The sequence below is a fragment of the Homalodisca vitripennis genome, chromosome 3, assembly GCF_021130785.1.
Source record: "Homalodisca vitripennis isolate AUS2020 chromosome 3, UT_GWSS_2.1, whole genome shotgun sequence".
NCBI lineage: Eukaryota > Metazoa > Arthropoda > Insecta > Hemiptera > Cicadellidae > Homalodisca > Homalodisca vitripennis.
In genome coordinates this window covers 14,638,781-14,659,661 of record NC_060209.1, presented here as the reverse complement: position 1 = coordinate 14,659,661, position 20,881 = coordinate 14,638,781, and the positions used below count along the sequence as shown (strand labels likewise).

Sequence of the window (20,881 nt, the reverse complement as noted above, 5' to 3'; positions counted from 1 at the left end):
AAACAATTTCAATAAGGAAAGTACATAACAACTTTTTTAAGTAAAGAAGGTTGTAAAATGTACTTTGTCCTAAATACTATTAATACTACTGTAGTATCAAGTACCCATTTATCAGTTGTAAATTCAAAGTAACCACCAAATTAGCAGTAATCCTCCTTATCAGCCATTTCCGCCGGAACGATTGGTCAAGGAAGCAGTCATTCAATTCTCAGTATGCTAACATATGTATCGTGGGACAGTAGTAATAACGCCTTCTTCGCCACTATCAGCTGACCCACTGCACTACTCACATATATACAAGGGCCTATCTCCAACAGCTGATTGTTGGCTACGATGCGAGTGCTTGTCGTATTTCCGTGTATCGTGGTGGCGGTAGTGACAGCCCTGCCGTTCTTTGAGAACATCCTCCAGTCCGATGATAATACAGAGGCTGATGAAGGGTTGACTGCCCAACTGCTGGAGATCGGAGAATCTCTGTTTGGAACACCAAAGGCAGAGTCAGGTGATTTTTAAATTCCTTCCAAATTAATAACCAAATCAAGATGAATTTTTTTGATTCAAAATTCAGATAGCTTGTCAAGTAATTTATAATATATAGCTGATAATTTTATACAACTTCTCATAGGTGTATATAAGAGGGCTCAAGATCCACCCAATGTTTTTAAAGAAACAATTAAAGAAAAAAACTGTATACAATTGCAACTTACTGCAGAATTTAATTTAAGAAGCAGTAAACATGTATATAACACCAGAAATAAAAACCTTATTGATGAAAAATTTGTACGTCTAAGTAAGACGAAAAATAATTACATACATATTGGCATAAAGCTTTTTAACAAATTACCTCTAAATGTAAAGTCTTTGTCTGTAAATAGTTTTAAATTAGTTCTTAAGAAATGGTTTAAAAAAAAGCTTTTTATAGTTTAGACGAATTCTACAATGTTTCATTAGATGACATAATATTTTAGGTGTAATATTTATATATCATAATTTATTCTCTTATTTTGTAATTTTTATTATTTGTTGTATTTAGGGTATTGATTGTTAATTTTGTTAATTGTTATGTTTGTTAATTGTTATATTTGTTCATTGTTATATATTGTTAATTGTTATATTTAGATCAAAACACATTGATTAACAACTAATTATCTTACATCAAATTTACACTGAAGTCAAATGTCTACTATTTTATTTATATCATTGTGCTACTATTTAATTTACTTATGTGACAAAGCCTATTGTAACATATGTTATTTAACGGCAATAAACGAATTGAATTGAGTGTTTCATTTTAAGCTAAAACAGATTTATGAGGTCTTAAAGCTTAAAAATTTTCTGAGGCCCTATTTTTGAAGAGTATTTTATACTACATAAACAACCCAGTGTATAATATTATACTGTATACTACACATAAACATTCGATGCTACGTATATGCAGTATATATCTCGTACTCTTAACTTCTCAAAACATAACATCTTATTAGAACAAGGAATTAAAAAAAATATCATTTGTTATAACATATTTTTCACTTTTGAATTTACCAATCATTATCAATAATAATGGAGTCCACAAACATTCTTATTTAATTAGTTGGGATACATAATGACAATAATATAATATGTATACAACAATTATTGGCTTATTTGTACTATAAACCAATTAAAAATAATAGAATGATCTGTTAATATTTCCTATTGCACTTTATTATACACACTGAATGTATAGCTATTAAATCTTATATGGAATCTTTTTTCTATGTTACAATGTTATGGTTATCTTTATATTTGTTTATTCTTTCAAAGCACTAGTAAGTGAATTATTTACACGGTTTTGTATAACTAATTGTGAGTTACGCAAATACTTCAAACTTTAAACATATGAATTAGAACTGATATTCAATTTAGATGTAATTAATACAAAGAATGATTTAATTCAGAATACTTTATTTAAAAAAAGGTCTGTACATGTATAACTCCAAAAACATCTCTATTAAAACCTCAAAAACATATAAGAAAGTACATGGAAAAAGTTTATTGTATATGAATTGCGGTATATTTCGTAGACTTAATCTGAAAATGAAAAATTTTCAAATTGATCACTATTTTTGCTTGTTATTACAATATTCTTCACCTCTTCAGAAGGGTGCAGGTGGTTTGTCAGGAGTCAGAAGTCTGGAAGCTCTCTGAAATATAGTACTCATCTGCAGTTTTAAAGTGCTGTATAATATCTTGATACATTTTTAAACACTAATTTTTAGAAATAAGTTTTCATTTTACTATTAATGAATGCAATGAACTATAAATATCAACTATTTAATCAAAATCAGAGTTTTAGATTGAATTTGTATAACAAATGTGGTACTGACTGATAACATTTTCTAAATAATAATTCTATAAAAAACAGATTAATAAAAAAATACATATTTGGGAATTTGATCTGTCTGTCCAAATAAGTCTGTAGTTTGAATATGGCCGGTGCTTAAATACAAATGTAGATAGTCATGTACATTTTCCGATAATTAGGTTTTTGTTAATTAGGTGGCCTCAAAACAAATGAATACTTTCACTAAAAAACAAAATACAATTTTCGGACCATCACCCCTGTGAATATAAATCAAGTTCTGATACGTCTGGATATATTACAAACAGATTGAAATATAGATGTACAACCTTCACCATACTTATTAAAATACTTTTATGCATTTTTTGGAGAATAAAACATTTAGTCTCCCCCTTTTCAAAGAGGGGTAGAAGGGGGTAGTTTTAAATTTTGAAACTGTAACCCCTATCTTGTGACATGTCATTTTAAAGGTCAATTAAAAAAAAAAACAATTACACTAAGAAAACATCTCTACAATGTTTGTAGCAAGTTTATGGGCAAATAAAACAAAAAATATTATCTTTAGGGACAATGTTAATGTCTTGCGCATATTAACAAAATGCATGTGTGATATCTTTCAGTAAGACTTTGAGGTGCCCAGCTTATCCCTTTACGTAATATGTAATTTTTGTTGAGTGCATAATTTTGATAAGAGGTGTCTTTTTCTAGGTGGCATTACAATGTAAGGGGTTATTTGCCCATAACATTTGTTAGGAATGTGGTAGAGATATTTTATTTGTGTCATCGTATTTCTGTTGAATAGACCTTTAAAATGACATGTCACAAGATAGGGGTTGCAATTTGAAAATGTAAAGTTACCTTCTATCCCCCTTTGAAAAAGGGGTTAAACATTTTTATCTTCCAATAGATGCAAAAAAGTATTTTAATAAGTATGGTGAAGATTGTACATCGATACCTCAATCCCTTTGGAATATATCCAGTTGATTTTTTTTCTACTTAATTAGAGTGTGACATTGTGTATGACAGTAAGCATTTACATAGATTGAACTTTATCAAAACAAATGTCTTGTCACACATTGTGTACATAATGATAGTTGTTCAAGTTATTCATGAAGTGAGTGAGCGAGTGATACAGCTGTGGATCACTGCTTGTGTCAAATATTTTTCTCTGCTACTAGTCACTCATACAGTAATTCTAACCATAAAACTATAAAATGTTATTACAATAATCTTTGCAATTGCATCCTGTTTTCTTTCATGCAATCTGTCTGAACTAACAGAGTGCAGATAAGAAAACAGAAAGATAACAATCACAAGATAATCCAAACAGTTTATTTAAACTAATCACTAGTGAGTTACTTGCTGAATTAATTATATTTGTTATAGCCACATGATATATCATTATTTCAGACATTTTTCTATAGTACCATACTTAAATGAATAAAGGTTGTGTTTGAATTAAGAGAATGTTCAAATAGCAATTATCTAAGTCATGTGTACAGGGTCATTTTGCTTTCTTAACTACTGTACGTACAAAAATGTAATTATATATTTAGTAAGAGTCAAAATGAAGAATTTAGGTAAAACATTTCTTTTAGATACACATAAAAATATGAAAAAAACTTTGAAATTATTTCGTTTTTGCAAAATTGTGAAGCCCACCGTTGAAGGTCATCATGATTTAAAAAATTCGACATTAAAAAAGTAAAAAAATTTGCTGTTGTGGTGAACATGTTAAAATTGTATCAAATTATAACCAAATGAAATAGAATCATGGCTGTGAATGGTTTTTGCCAGGTGAAGTTACAACAACAGAATATATGTCTTGAAGAACTAATATCCCCACAATAGAAAGAAGTAATCCATATATCAGCATATTTATAACCCATTAACACTCAATATGTGACTCTCTTTTTTCACTCATATGTTGGGAGGAAGGTTGTAGGGAGCAGTAATCCATATATCATCATATATCTAATCCATTAAACCTCAATATTTGACTCTTTATTGGCTCATTCGTATGTTGGGAGGAAGTTTGTAGAAAGCACTAGTTCATATATCAGCATATTTCTAATCCATTAAAAATTAATATGTGACTCTCAGTATATCTAAACTATAGTTTGAGATAGAGTATAAATATGAGGTTTATTTTCTCATAGAGATATTTATTATAATAGCACTAATATTACTAATAAATAATTTATAATAAGTTTTTTTGTTAAATGTAAGATGTAATTTTAAATTGAAGGAAAATACAGGCAAGAAGTATAAGAATATGAAATCCGTACATATTAAAATTGTAAATTTTTAATATTAGTAAAATATAACAGTTTTAATTTCAATAAATTTAAACACATTGTTTTGGTGAAGTTAGTGAAAAAAGATCAGATATGTTTTTATTGTCAATGGAAAGTTTAACGATGGCACTGACTATCGATAATTTCAGGTCAATTGGTCAAGTTTAAATACAGATTACTGTATATCAAACCACATATGTAATATATGTATAGTCAACAACACTAATCAAACTGTTCATGGTCTTAGCCTCGAGACGAGTGGCAAAAATGTTATCCTAAAAAAGGTTCATGGCCATCATTGCAATTCAAGTTACTTCACCTTGTGTATTTTATCATTACTCATACTTTCAAATTTCCAAAGAATATAATATGCAAAACATTAATATATGAATTATATAACTATCTAAACTTTTCATCACATCTTCCAACATACATATCTTTCCAATATTTCTAAGTTACAATAATCTTAGCTTACTATAAAAAGGTTGGAAAAACTGTGATAATTCTAATGCTGTTCTTGTAAAGAATCCCAGTATGATTGACTTTACTAAAGATTGTAAATCAGATGTAACCTTTCTTTGTTGTTAGTACCCAGCATATCAGTAGCAAATCCAGAATCAACGATAAAAAACTGATAAAATAAAATTTTCTTTAAATTATACAATTTATAAAGATGTTAAACCTGTCAAGTTATTAGGAATTCATCTGGATAATAGATTGGGTTGAGATCATCATATTGAATAATTATGTAAGAAATTGCCAAGAGTTGTCCATCTATTATGTAAATTAAGAAAGTGTATTATGTACCTTAGACGTGCTAGTTTCAACTTATTGTACTCTTTTTTTACTCACATTTAAGTAGATATGGGATGAAATTGCGGGACAATAGAGGTGTACAAAACGCTTTTAAATGGCAGAAAAAGGCATTGAGAGCTATTATGAATGTACCTGAAAGAGAAACATGTGTATAAATTTTTAAGGAACTAAAAATAATAACAATTTAAAATTTGTATGTTTATTGTTGTTTAGTGAATTTTAAAGAGTCGTTATTTTTTAACTAGAAAGGAAATCCATAGTTATTTTACCAGAAAAAAACCTTATTTCAGATTTACCTACTGACAAACTCGAAAAAAGTAAAAGTAGCCACATATAGGTATATATGAAAATTAAGCTATTTAACGCATTACTGGAAACAGCATGGTCTGTACCCATAAAAAGGTTTAAAATAGTAGTTAGTGGAAAGATGGTTAAAAGAAAATCTATTTTATTCGGTTTACAGTTTTTTGGCCTGTGATACTAGTACTATACATTTTTAACTACAAATTATGTTTTTTATTTTATTTATTTCTATGTTTGTATATTAAGTGTGTGTATGTGTTGTTGTTATCATAGTTTTGGCATAGATTATTCTATATTTATTTATTTATTATAACTTCTTTGTTACTTGTTATTACCTTAAAGATTATAAACTACTGAGAATTTGACAACTCTGTCCTTTAGACTTGGAGATTTATTTAAGAAAATGGTAAATTGTTAATCTGACTTTGTCAATTGCACAATGTGTTTACAATAAAAATTCTTGATTTTAGAGTAGAGGCTTTTAGAGTAGAGATTCTTATAAAACTAAATTGACCCCCCCAAATTTTTAATTGTTTCAATTACTCTTTTAGTAAAGTAATATTACTTAAATAATTCAGTATTACTGACATGTATGCTGAAAGATCGTTCTCAACACAGATTCGGGTCAAGAACGTTTTAAGGCACAAAATGAAGCCTTACTTTCTTTCCACTTTAGGAAATTATTAGTTGTCTTGACTCCTCCCCAATGTTTTCCTGGCTACGTTATTGGTACTAGGTGTAGTTTGTATCTCTATGACTGGTCCGAGTATAGGACTTCCTGTTTTTATTAAACTTAATAAACATCTTTATGTACAATTTTTTTACCCTGCAATTTTTGAATTTAGCATTTGTCTGAATAACAGTTTGTTCCCTGCCATGCTGCAGGTGATGCTGTATCCAAATGGAGCCCAGAAATGGACCAGAACCCTGAAGAGCTGGGAGAGTACGCTCAGGGAGACTTACTGATACCTGCAGGTGACTCGGAAGCTAGGAATGGGCTCAGGGCTGCATCTACTCATTGGCCCAAGGGAGTAATTCCTTACGAGATCAGTCCTTACTTCAGTAAGTTGAGACTTGAACTATACCTCTTTGATTTACATAACTCCAGATATACCTCTTAAATTAGAGAGTGAAATGATGATGCTTGTGGGATGTGTAATCCCCTTTCTCAATGTTTAAACCACCCAGATTCCATTTTATTAGTTAGAAAATAAAATATGATATACAGGGTGTAACTGAAGTACACCAACAAACTTCAAGAGGTTGTTCCCGGGGTCAAAACAAACCAAAAAGTTCCAATAAATCTATGTCCTAAAATGCATCTTTTTCCGTCTATTTGTATTTACATTAAAATCTCTTCTAAGCAAAAACATTAAAATAATGTAGAAAGTTAGAATTTTCAACATATGTTAATCCAGTAAAGATGATCAAATTAAAAAAAAAAAAAAATTAAATAACTGCTGTACTGTTAAGTTGTTTTGTATTTCTTAGTAATGACAGCTTAAAACTCTTTTTGATGGTGAGATATTTTTGTTCAATTTTATTAACACTTATAGTATAGTTTAATTTTCTGAAACTTGGACAAACTTTCAAATATGATATGTTACTAGGTTAAGAAAAATGCTACAACTTTCTTTTATCTCGAGCGATTTCAATAAATGAGGTACCGTTTGTTTTAGATTAAAATTTCTAAAATGTTTTGATTCTAGTACATTTTTTTTATGGGAAGTAGTTTTTAAGAAATTCACCATCAAAGATTTTAACAAGCCGCCGTTTTGAATGTTGTTGACTAAGAATTTTCAATTTTTAAAAATTTTACTATCTTTACTAGATTAGAATATGATGAAAATTTTAACTTTCTACATTTAATGGTTGTTTAGAAGAAAATTTAATGTAAAAACACAAACAGACGGACAGACAGAAAATGATGAATTTTAGGACATACATTTATTGGAACTTTTTAGTTGGTATTGACGCCAGGAACAACCTCTTGAAGTTTGTCTCTGTATTTCAGTTACACCCTGTATAAATCCATTCTTATTATAGTTATGGAACTTTTACCTTTTTGTTCATTGTCAGCACGTGTTATCTTTTTTTGATAATAATATTGTAGTATTGCTTATTTTTTTTTATAGTTGTTTTCATTTTGTCATTGATTCTTGTGATTGATGTTGTTCTTTTATGCAGGTTGGATTGTTGTTGATATTATTAGTCATTGTTATTTTTATGCATGTTATTTCTATTGCTGTTGTTATTATGATTCTCTTGTTGTTTTTTCTGTTATTGCTTCATGTATTGTTTCTTGTATTGTTAACTTTTTAAATAGTTTTTTTTATTTATTCTCTATGTAGTTAGTTTATTGTTATATATCAATATAAGTCATCTTTATCCTTATTGTGGTGTCATACCCTGATTATTAATTGTTATTTTATTTATTCAGATGTTTATTTTTGCATTTTTGTCTATCTTTTAAGTCTGCCATATTATGTACACTTTGTGAATTGGATGATGTCCGTTGGAAATAAAGAAATATTCCTTAATATTCAGAAGAAATATACCTGATCAATTAACTTGATTTAGAGATTTACTTTTACATGAAAATTTGACTCTTAATTTTTTTTAATGCTTAGGTCAGCGTGATCGTGCCATGATCAATGATGCAATAGGAGAGTACCGGAAGCTGACTTGCATCAAGTTTGTGCCTCGGACGGGATCGGAGCGGGATTATGTCTACATCACAAACAGCAACACGGGTTGCTGGTCCTCCGTGGGCAGAATCGGAGGCCGCCAAGAGCTCAATCTTCAGAGTCCCGGCTGTCTCACTAAGAAAGGCACTGTGATGCATGAGATGATGCATGCCATCGGCTTCCTGCATGAACAGAACCGTTGGGAACGTGACAAGCACGTCACAGTCAACTACCAGAACATCCAGCGAGGTCAGTTTTTTAAAGGGGTGGAGAGGAAAATGTTCTTTTTTGTTTCATTTTATGTGTTACACTGAGAGGATACGATTGATCAGTATACAGCTGTTGGTGCAGTGCTGGTAAAATTGGCAATATGTTGAAAACAATTTGGCCTTAGTATTGGGCCAACATTAAAAGTTCCAATTCATCATGTTTATTGCCAAGCAGGTCTCTCAAGCTATTTTAATGATGAATAGCAGCGGAAAAGTTCAACAGAATATTTATTTGCAGAATCCTTCTTCATCCGTTATTTATTTGAAGGATATTTCTTCATACATGACTCCCTTACAGTTACTATTTAAATGTACATAAGACTTCTGCAGAAATCACTTAATACTACTCTTGTGTATTCTAACAGTGCACATTAGGGTTAATAATTTCTTTTAAGCATTTTGGCAAATCAAGTTTTAGGTAACTAGTTTGGGAGACCGTGTGGCACCATAGTATTTGCCAAAAGATCAGACTTTGAATCTGAATTGAGGTAACAAATTTGAATTCAGTCTGTGACTGCAGCACTTTTTATCAAACAAGAAGCCCATGAGATAGGGCGAAATAAGCTAAAAAGGATATATATATATATATATATATATATATATATATATATATATATATATATAAAATCTATGTAATAATTGAAATTGAACGATATAGTTTAATTGACTGTTGAAAATGCAGTTGATGTTCTTAACTGTGTGCATAACAATTCTGGTTTTTAGAGGGCACAGTTATAGTGTACTTTCAGTTTTGATGTTTTGGCATAAATTTAAATTACAGTAACTAAATATTTTTCTCTTGGCTTAAAGCTAATTTCTTAAATTATATGAATGGTAATGCATTGTAAAAAATCTGATTATCTGTTAATACTAATTATTTATCATTTACATTCAGTTTACATTTTCCCAAAATAAACTCTATATTGTTTTATTTTATCAGAATAAAAATCAAGAACCTCTTTCTTTAATCCATTACTGCACAAAGGTGACTTGAGTATTAAAGTTTTTATTTCCTAAGAAAAGTTTATGTGAAAGAAACGTTTCTTAATTCATATAGAGTATATTTGAGAATTGACCTGTTTCTCATATCAGTTTGATCTCTTTCAGGAAGAGAGAATAACTTTGAAAAAGCAAAGAAGAAGGAGACAGACAATCAGGGAGTGGCTTACGACTACAGGAGTGTGATGCACTACTCCGCTAATGCTTTCTCTAGAAACGGCCAACCGACAATAGTTGCTAAGGTAAGACTAAACTCTAAGTTTTCCGCAAACAGTAAAGTTCTACTACCTGGCTGGTTTATACCTTCCAGTTGAATCCACCACTGGGCACAGCAAAAAACCGATGTGTCACTTCAATCTGGGCAACCTTATGGATGTCCAGGAGCCGCACATCACTAACCGTAAATGTTGACTCTGGGGTGCAAGGATAATTCGATAGGTCTAGTCTATTGCGGGAAATGACTGTCGGAGTTGGTGGGTTTAATACGGAGTTAATACTTTCACTGCAACATTAAACATGTTCTGACTTTAAGGATAATAGTCGGTGTAATAGCTTGTGCTTCCATTACACTATTACGTTAAAGATCCATGTTGTAACAAATGGCTACGGTTACGTTACAGATCCATGTTGTAACAAACGGCTAAGGTTACGTTAAAGATCCATGTTGTAACAAATGGCTAAGGTTACGTTTAAAGATCCATGTTGTAACAAATGGCTAAGGTTACGTTAAAGATCCATGTTGTAACAAATGGCTAAGGTTGACCTTAATAACTGTGATATGTTTGTGTTACAGACAAGAGGTGTCAAACTTGGCCAGAGAGAGAACCTTAGCCGTAAGGATGTCCAGAAGATTCGTCATATGTACAAATGTAGATAAAGTTTTGTTCTACTCAATTATTTGTTTTTATTTTACCGCATTTGTTGGTTGTATCTATATCTAACTCTGAAATCAAGGATGAAAATTATATGTGAAATCATTAATACCTGTTGAATAGTAAAATAATTTTTTATGTGTGTGATAACTCAGATGGACTGATGAAGGGGTGGCTTTGAAATTTCAAGGCTTGTTTCATCTCGATCTGCCCAACTTTTAAAACCAGACATGTCAGTTAATTTTATAATACCAGTATTTTAGCAATATTCCAAGTTCAAAGTTCCTTTGTCTGTAATATGATTGGTTCACAACGTAATTCCAATAGTCAAACTCTTGACATATGTCTCCAACATGGATATTCCCTCTCTTCAATTTTTATTTATACAGACAGCCAGTCCTGATAAAACTGTATGGTTTCCTGAAGAAATCCCAGAGAGGTTTGTGTTACTCAGTGGCGTATATAGGAAATTATTCCAAAGGGGTCTGAGACACTGGGTAGTTTAGGAAAATATCCTCCAAAAACCAGGGTTCAGAATTCTTCCTCCAAGAAATTAATTGTAGAGCTTGTCCTTGTAAATGTATACTAGCTTAAAACAGACTTCTGGGTACAATTATAACACATGTCTCAAATTGGGGGGGGGGGGAGCTAGAGCCCCCTGAGCACCCCACTTTTTATACACTCCTGAAAGAAATCAATAGCATGAACCATGACTATTACAAGTTGTACGATATTATTTGAAAATTGTGTACATTTTAGCAAATTGTGTACATTTAAACTTTGAATGGTATTTCAAGGAATGCATATAGAAGGTGTGTAACAGAAATAAAAAAACACAATTATTACATACAATATATTATTTTCATTTAATATACATGTGTTGCCTAACCTAAACTGCCATTGCAGTAATTATTATGTACATAATAATAATATAATATTTATAAACTGACTCTCATTCACATAACATCAAATATAAACTATAAAAATAGCAACACGTCATAAAATTACAATACATTAGCTAAGGCACAATCTAGATCAATCCATAACCTAAAGGTGCCTTATTTGCAACCATTTGGGGTAACTCTGTATGTAAAACAATAAAATGCTAGTATCTTAAATGAAGGACACCTAATTTTAGGGTTTATTTTTTTGGATAAGAGTTTTTGTGTTTGTCAAAAGTAGTTTGTTTAAAAGTAATTTCTGAGTTGAATCAATCCCCATAGTACAGGATTATAGCATAAGGAAACAATAATTAATTGTGATAGGATAAAAATAGACTTATGAAATCATTCAATTAAGAAGTAAAGATGTCATATTTTACCAGGCGAAGTTAGGACTAAGAACCCCTCTCTAACACTTAACCTGGGGACCTAAGGCTTAAAGGTGACTTCCGAACCAATATCAACGGCCGGGCAGGCGGGCTGCTTGAAAGGACAGGATCGCTCAGCGGTTACCTTTCCAAGCAGCAGCCACGCTCGAAGTTGCTTGATCTTGTTATCTTGTGATAACCGTTGTACCCGCTACACTGCGTTATTGGCAAGAAGTAGTCAATTAGAAAACAATAATTTTTTATTTTACTTTTTCTCTTCTTAAGCACATGTAATTATGGTAGTAAAAGAATTAATTTTAGAATAGTTAAATTAATGATTTCTAACTAAAGCTCTGTACTTTAGAAAAGGAAAATTCCAGTTATTAACGCTTTGACTACAAACGTTACAGTACATAATGTCAGAATTTTTACATCAGTCTGCTACTATAAGATAGTAGTAGTACTGTTGTTACGTACTATTGTGTTATTTATGGGAAAACTATTTATTTGTATGTGGTATAAAAAAAGTTTTTCAGAGACAATCATTGAGGTAGCTAAAGTGGTATTGATATTGTATTGTTGAACCATTGGCATTGAAAATCACGCTTAACTTGCAAATATGTCACTGGTTCTCAATATGTTATGGAGCCAGAATGCAGTGTACACAGAGTTTTGCAACAAAGGTATTTGGGATTTTTAAGAGAATTGTCTTTTAGATAGATAATGTTAAGAGGAAACAGCATCTAAATGTACATTCCATGGGGATTAAATTTTTCAGATTAAAAAGTAAATAAATTCCAGAATAATATTTAGTGACGTTGCGGTTTCACAATTTTATAGTTTTCTCGTTGGTATCAACAACAAACAACCTGTGATAACGCGTTCGAATCCTGTCTGTGATGTTGCACTTTTTATCAGTACCATTGACCTTGTACTGTATCGACTCTCCCCCTTATTCTGTTTCACAAGATCCTCGCACAGGCCGGTGGCCTACGAGGACGGGCAGAATAAGACATAAAAGGAGATTGGCCTCTCCTTTTTCTAAAGAAAAGACTAAGAAAAAATTACTTTTACCCATATTACTTTTTTAGTAAATGATTATTGTTATTTAAATAATTAAGCATTACTGACACGTATTCTCAACGTAAAGGCTTGGGTGATGGGATTTTGTTCCGGCACAGATAAGATCCATGGTTGTGGTTCATCAGAGTCCTGAATTAAAGAGCATGATTTTCCTCATATCCCTAGTAACTGGTATAACAGGAGACCAATGTCATATTACATGATTACTCAACAGATTTTACACTTGCAATTAAAATTAAAAACACATGTAAAAGAAGAACTTTAGTCCTGATTATTTGGATAGTAGAAAAGAAGCCAAATTTCTATTGTTGGGGGTTTACAATAGCTCTAGACTGTATGCAGGAAAACATTTTTGTAGGATCTTCATTTTGGGATCTCAGTAACGAATTAATTACAAATTCAATTAGGTGTCCATTCATTTACAATGACAACAAAAACTTAAGATATATGTACAAAGTTAATTATCTTTCAAAATCGAAAGCATAGGAACTTAATAATATCAGTATTGTTGTTGTAACATATGATATTACTTTCTTGTACTGTGAAATGCATGGTTGATATTATAGAGGATGCAGTTTTGTGCATTATATTGATTTATTAGACATCAACTTGATAAATAAAACATTGTATTTTCTTTAAGGTAACGCTCATATAGATAAAAGAATTTATGAAATTCTTTGGAGTATTCTAACATTTAAACATGTATTTAATCTAAAAAAATATAGAAAATAGCAGATTATTCTCAAATTAATCAAAATAGAACATAAATATTTTCAAAATTATTCTTTCCTGAAGTTAGATTACTTTGAGGCAGTTAATTTGTTTTGATTGTAGATAATAGTTTTCTTGTATTTAAATAATCACGAGTCTTACTTCAATAATTATAAATACAGATTCACTCCTAAAGACAAATTTTATTTGTACATATAATATTCTTATTTATGCATTAAAATAACTTGTAATAGTTTTCAAAGAAGATAGTTAACATGTGAGAGTTTCCACCTATTACAGTTTACCGTCCTTTTTTGAATTTGGTAAATTTTTTGTGATTAACAATGTTAGCAGCTTGGGAGCTTGTGTTATCTTCCAATGTGTTTCTTCACTTAACCATGATGTCTGTTGGTCTTTTGCACACTTTTTAAAAAATGATTAAAACTTTTTACACTCTTGCACCCAGTTTGGCAAAATTCCACGAGTAGAACATTTAAAACTATGAATATAATTACTCACTTACAGCAAATTCAAGTTCCATTTGGTGTATTGTTCTTTCATTAGACACAATTTTTTAAGTACACTAGACACGGTAATTTGTGGTAGAAGGGACCGAGTCTACCTCGAAAATAATGAAAAGTTCGAATTACATGAAGCATTGTGAGAAAAGGGGGTTGTTAATTCAAACCCCTGTTTGTAGGTTAAGTAATGAATGATTACATTTTATTAAAGTAAAATGAGAGTATAAAAGAGAAAAGACAATCTAATTTTACGTACAGTAGACAAATTTTGCTTAAAAAATTTCGAATAGTTTTTTTTCATCACATTGCAACCTTGCTAGCAGCGATATCCCGCCAACGTCAAAGTAATATAATATCGGCTGCAGTTGCTTCTGCTTGTTTTAAGTAGCGTAACGCTGCATCTAGCGCTGCATAGCCTTCTCTTTGATTCATTGCAGGTACAATCTCGTGCACAATTTCTTCGTCACATAACAAACTATGCGTCCTAATGATCAGCTTGCCATCCTCGTGATTCTTACACAGGGTTTGCATGTTGAAGACGCTGTTTACAAGTGTTATTTATTGCTCTATATTTTTTTCTTTTACCACACAGTACCTCGAATTACATGGAAGTTCGAACTATCAAAACTCGAATTACCAAAATGCTACTATATACAAAATCCCTTTTAATTTTATATTTTACTGATACTATACCGATATTTTATTTATACACTTTTAAAACTATATGCAGCAATTTGCATACAGGCGAGTTCCTGTTTTACTTTATTTTTTATTATTAAATTTTATTTCAGATTGTACTGTACTTGTATATTTGGACGGAATCTTATTTACAGATTATTTAGATTAGTAAATTCTGTGCAAAAGTTATTCAAACTATACACAGATTGTTTAAGAAGATTTCCATTGAAAGATAATCACGAGTAATAAATGAGTAAGTATGAGTAAACTGCCTTAACATTACTCTCGAGTACAAAAAGTAGGTATAATCTCTCACAAGTTATTAATATACCAAAACATTCTCTATACTTAAACATGTACAGCATAGCAGGAAATGATTATTCAATAAAGAGAATTTCAAGAAATTTATACTAAACTGTATAATTCATATTTTTCTTTTGTCAAAGAGACAATATGAGAGGTTACAATAATACAGCATTAAAAGATTGTAAGTTTTGGTATTTAAATTGAATGATCAAATCTTTGTTGTCTTATTTCTCTAGTACAACCGGAAAACTAAATAGTAATAATGTCACTGTCATATCAATAGGAAGCATAATATTTATTTTTCAACCATCTAAATAATGCAAAGTTTTATTTAAAATGGTAAAAAATGTTAGTACAAAAACATGTTTCCTACAGTAAAGAGTAGGTAAAGTTCAACGCTTTTATTTTGTCCACAAGACTGTTGTTCGAGATTGACAAATCGATCTTGAACCAATTGTGTTCAAAATTAAATGTTAATCTTTTGTAACATTATAAATATATCACTATGTCAGTTAGAAGTTGACAAGATCTTTTCCAAGACTGCCTGGATGGATAAAACAATATAGAAGATTATGTTGATTTTATATTGTAATATTTTAGATTTACGTTTGTTTTAAAGATAATAAAATTTTGGTGATTGTTGCTACAGACTTTATAGTACGTTATAACTGTTGTGTTTTGTAGTCCAAAAATAAATCTGTTACAAATTTTCGACATTAAAGTTCGAGTATTTCTAAAATTGAATATCATGAAAAGATTAATGTTTATTTCAATATTCCAACCAGATAAGAAAATTTAAATGCTTCGTAGTGTTTGCTCAGTACAAAAGAAGAGTTTCAGTTTCTAAAAGTGGCACATGTAAAACAGCGTTTTATAAAATTCTACAGACAGTACAAAACACACTAAACAGTAACATTATTGCTAGGGTACAGTTTGATTGTTCATAGCTCAGCTCTGAGCGGGTGGTGGGGGAGAGGTGGAGTCGGCTGACGTCGTGGCCTGGTCCCCGTTGTCTCCCGAAGTCTGGTTGGATTCGTTCAGGTCCCCGATGAGAGCTCGGTACTTGTTAGCGATCACCTCCCAGTCTGTGATGTTCTCAATGCGAGTTGCTGAATTGCTGAAGCTCAGTTGCGAGCCGAGAGGACTCAGGTGCACCACACTCAGTGCCACCGACTCTGTAATCGAAACTTGTGTCAATATTTTTCATAAGATTTAAACTGTTGAGTAGTAACTGGGAACAAACCCCACCAATTCCAACAGTCATCTCCCGCAGTATACTAGACCTATTACATTACCCTTGTGCCTAAGAATGTCATTATTTGTGGTTAGTGATGTGCCGCTCCTGGACATCCATAAGGTTGCCCAGATTTAAGTGACACATCGGTTTTTGCTGTGCCCACTGTGGGTTCAACTGGAAGGCATAAACCAGCCAGAAATGACCATACTGTATCAATATTAGAAGTACTGTATCCAGTTAGTCTAACTTCGTGTCAGTTTAAAGATTTTAGTTTTTTTTTATCTCTGCTAGATAAAAGATATTAGTATGTACATTTTTAAATCCAGTATATGATTGCTAAAAAGTTGTAAATATTTTACAAAGGAGCTATTTCCAAATTCAAAGAGGATTCATTTTTAAATCTGAGTTAAATTGTTTTGACTGTACAAAGGTTAAATGTTAGACAAAAACGTTTATTATAGGAAAACAAACATTAATATTTCATTTCTGTATGTAATTAAAGTTAACATTCATACGTAATATATTTATATATTGTAGCTAAAAGTTGTAAATATTGCTTTGAGAAAAACAGAAATTTATAAAAATGTCTGACATTTGTAAATTATACTAGACAGAAACCTTGACAACCTTCTTAATATATCTTTCTGTTCTATAAGTTATACTTTCCTACAATCCTATTTAAAATACTTTTGTACATTGTAACTTTATAAAAATCTGTTACTCCTCCCTCTTCACCATTATCTTGACTAGTGTACAAGAATAGTTACTGTTTTAAAACAATTACGTTTCCTCCAAATATCTGTTAACAATGGCTACAACAATTTTGTTACTCACCTTTAGGAGCAACTTGGCCCTTTTTGACCTTTGCCAGCCACTTTGCCCCCATCTTGGTGCGAGCACTGACCCTTGATCGTGACTGCAGCCCCATCATCTGTACCAGACTTGGCCTCTTCCTCTGCATCACTGTATCAGAGAAAGAACAATGTCAACATATCAACCAAAGATATTCTTGTAGGGCTGGCAAAGTGATTGTGATTTTCCTTTTTTTTAGATTAAAAAAATAGCTATTACACTTATGGTCACAAGAACGTAGTCAGGAAAACAATTTTGGGGGTTCAAACAACTGATATTTTACCGTAGTGGACAGAAAGGGCCCCATTTTGTCCCTTAAAAAGTTCTTAACCCATTTCTTTGTTGAGAAAGATCTTTCAGCAGTACATGTTAGCAATACTGAATTATTTAATTAAAAATAATTGTTTACTAAAAAAAGTAATTGAAAATTTGGGGGGTCCAGACCCCTTGGACCACCTTGCTGGCTGCGTCCTTGTATGGTCATATTTTTTAACATTATGAGTTTAAATTAATTAATAATAAATATAGGTGGTTTTGTGGGAAGCATTACATCTCCACCTTAAGACTAAAAGAGATATGTCAAAAACATTGTATCCACCCAACTTGACAAATCAGTTTGGTCTCTCAAACATGTAAACAAATTTAACTCAAAATATACGATTTTAGTTTTGATTGAATTGTTTTCATAAAAATCTTACAAACCCCTTTTTCAAGAATATGGATTTTTATTTTTTCAGATTAACAGTACAGAAATTTAGTAGGAGAAAAAAACTGTTTTGTGTTGTTATTGCATATAAAAGTGTCATGAACACAACTTATCTGGGCGATTTTCCTCTCATCTCACCAAAACTTTTTAAGGAACAAAATGGGGCCCTACTCACTGTCTATTACGGAAAAATATCAGTTGTTTGAACCCCCAAAACCTTCAATGTGGTATCTGTTTTTTTAATAGTCTTAAGGTACATTTACACTGGCAAGTTGCACGAGAACTTGCACAAATACTGTTGCATAATGTGAACAGGAATAAGAAATGTTTATCATGAGTATTATTGCAAGGTGTCGATAGTTGTTGGGACAGTCAATGCAAACCCATGTTCATATCGTGACCACATTGGTAAAAGTAGCGAATGTGCAAAATTTTCAAATCTGGGATAATGTGCTAAACAGAAAGTGCTGAGAGAGATCTACACTCCAGTAAAACAAACGAATGTGCAGACCCAATAATAACAACAGTAATCACAATGTTTATTTTAACGAATCTGCCCTTGCCTCACTATTCACAACGCTAAACAGTCGTATATGAACTAATCACAGGTAAAAACAAAACGAATATGCCACATTCGCCTTTTTACCAAAGTATTATTATTTATATTTGCAAAAGGCTAAACAGGCGAAAGTGGCATATTCGCTGCTTTTACCTAAGTGAATATTTCTAGTGCTGAAGTGATTTAATTAACGAATTATTTGATTTTTATCTAAAGAAAATAAAATATCCCTTCTGTATTAACTTTTCCATAAAAAATCATCATACTGTATAAGATATTAGAATAACTAACTACCCCAGCTCGCTCCCTTATTTAACAGCTGTTACACTTACTTTGTCTTCTGTGGAATCAGCTGATTAAAAAAATAACACACCAGTGAGTGAGTTTATAGTTTTGTTTTGTTGACATTCGTTGTCGTTGATGTTAAGGCTCATTTATCTTTTTGAGACCAACAGGCCAACTGGGCACTCAAGAAAACTGTCATTTTCTGCAGCTGTCATATCAGATGTACACAACTCTATAGGCCTCCAAAGAGAAGAGGCATCTGAAAATAATAACGTCGGACCTGGAGAACTGGTTAGAAGTAGTGAGCTCAATGATACAAAAATATAATTCACAGTAACAACTCAGCACTTACAGAAGATACCCAACATCGTTTATCACACCAAAAAAGTGAAAAATATCAAAAAATGGGAGTTTATAAAAGACAAGATAAACAAAAGGCAAAAAGACTAAGAGGGCTTGAATATTGTATTGTAAAAGGAAAATTAGTTAATTCAAGGCCTCTAAAACAAGCAAGATGCTCCGGCCGTGCCAAACACAAATGCTTAAATAATGTACCAGAAGAACAACGAGAAAAAAAACTACAACGATTTTCATCAATTGCCTTCCTTATCGCAACAACGGCAGTTTCTTGTCAAACATGTCACTGTGCGACCAACTTCAAGGAAAGTTTACAAAAGCAGTGGAATAACACAGAGCTTTCACCAAGAAATACACATTTTCCACTGAAAATGGCACATTTAAAATTTGTCGAGAGAATTTTTTCTCGATACCCTGAATATTTCAGAGTCACTTATAAGAGGGGCACGTAAAAAGGTTAACTCGTCGGGTGTTCTCCTCCCCGATCTAAGAGGAAAAAAGATCCACCAAACAAAGTAAGTCCTGCCACTGACAAGTTTATCAGAGAAACATATTTTGTCTTTCCCAAGAATGGAATCCCATTATGCAAGAAAGAAATCTGAATATCAATATCTAGAGAGTGCACTAAATGTAACAATTATGCACAAACTGGTATAAAGAAAAATGCATTGAAGAAAACAAAAATCCAGTATCTTTTGAGAAGTATCGACGGATCTTTTGTGAATACAAACTGAAATTTCACAAACAAACCTAAAAAGGATCAGTGCATGAAATGTATAGCTCACGAAGAACAAAAACACGATGCTGATTATGATGATAGTCTGTATATTGAGCACTGTGAGCGTAAAGAGGCAGCACGAAAAATCAGAGTCAAAGACAAGGAAGATGCAAAAGAACAACAAAATGTTTTGGCTGCTCTCAACACACCAAAGGGAGCCAGTGGACCATTCTTCTACGTAAGAAAGTTGGCTGTGTACAACCTAACCATCTACAATCTTAAGGACGCAAGTGTCACCTGCTGTGTCTGGGACGAGACAGAAGGAAAACGGGGCAGTACAGAGATTTCTACCTGCATCTATACATTTTTAATGAGCCAGACCAATGTTGAATTTGTTACAATGATGTCGGATAGCTGTGGAGGACAACAACAAAATTTTAAATTCGTTTTTAATGTGTATGAATGTTATTCAAGGAGCATCCCTCAATTTCGCAAATCGATCACAGATTTTTGAACCTGGACATAGTCAAATGGAGTGTCACTCCATACATGCAAAAATAGAACAACATAGTAAAAATGTTCCAATTTTTACTCCAGAGGGGTGGTGCCAAGTAATACGACCAGCAAGGACCAAGCCAAAACCATTTGAAGTGATGACTTTATGCCATGACGATTTCATAGATTTTTCTTTTGGCCAAGGACAAGATTGTTTTTGTGGACCCAGAAAATAATAAAAACCATTCTACCTTTCAAAAAAGCTATTTGGTTCCAATACAGAAAAACTGACCCAGATGAATTATTTGTAAAAACAGATTACGCAGAAAATGCGCCTTTTTTAGGTACGTTATAAAGGTGAACAAAAACAAAAAGGGGTAGGCCTTCAAATAACTCTTTAGTTAAAACCATACAAGACTAGATTCCCAGTAACGACAAAAAAGCTGAAAAAGACCTTCAAAAACTCTGTAAAGATCTGCA

At 31.8% G+C, this 20,881-nt stretch overlaps 2 protein-coding genes across 2 annotated transcripts in view; one reads left to right on the top strand and one right to left on the bottom strand.

The window, feature by feature from the left end:
* On the top strand, positions 1-10,589 carry LOC124358086 (zinc metalloproteinase nas-13-like). The gene is made up of 5 exons (XM_046810380.1): positions 1-502; positions 6,643-6,819; positions 8,388-8,693; positions 9,821-9,954; positions 10,506-10,589. Exons 1-5 carry the CDS (start codon positions 334-336, stop codon positions 10,587-10,589), a joined length of 870 nt encoding a protein of 289 aa, XP_046666336.1. The 5' UTR covers positions 1-333.
* Positions 10,590-14,562: 3,973 nt separating this feature from the next.
* LOC124358084 (ankyrin-2-like) overlaps positions 14,563-20,881 on the bottom strand; it is a 47,226-nt gene continuing 40,907 nt past the window's right edge. The window contains exons 16-17 of the mRNA XM_046810379.1: positions 17,264-17,392; positions 14,563-16,367 (exon numbers count right to left, since the gene is read on the bottom strand). Coding sequence (XP_046666335.1) covers positions 16,141-16,367; positions 17,264-17,392 — 356 coding nt within the window. The 3' untranslated portion in view covers positions 14,563-16,140. The remainder of the gene's footprint in view (positions 16,368-17,263; positions 17,393-20,881) is intronic.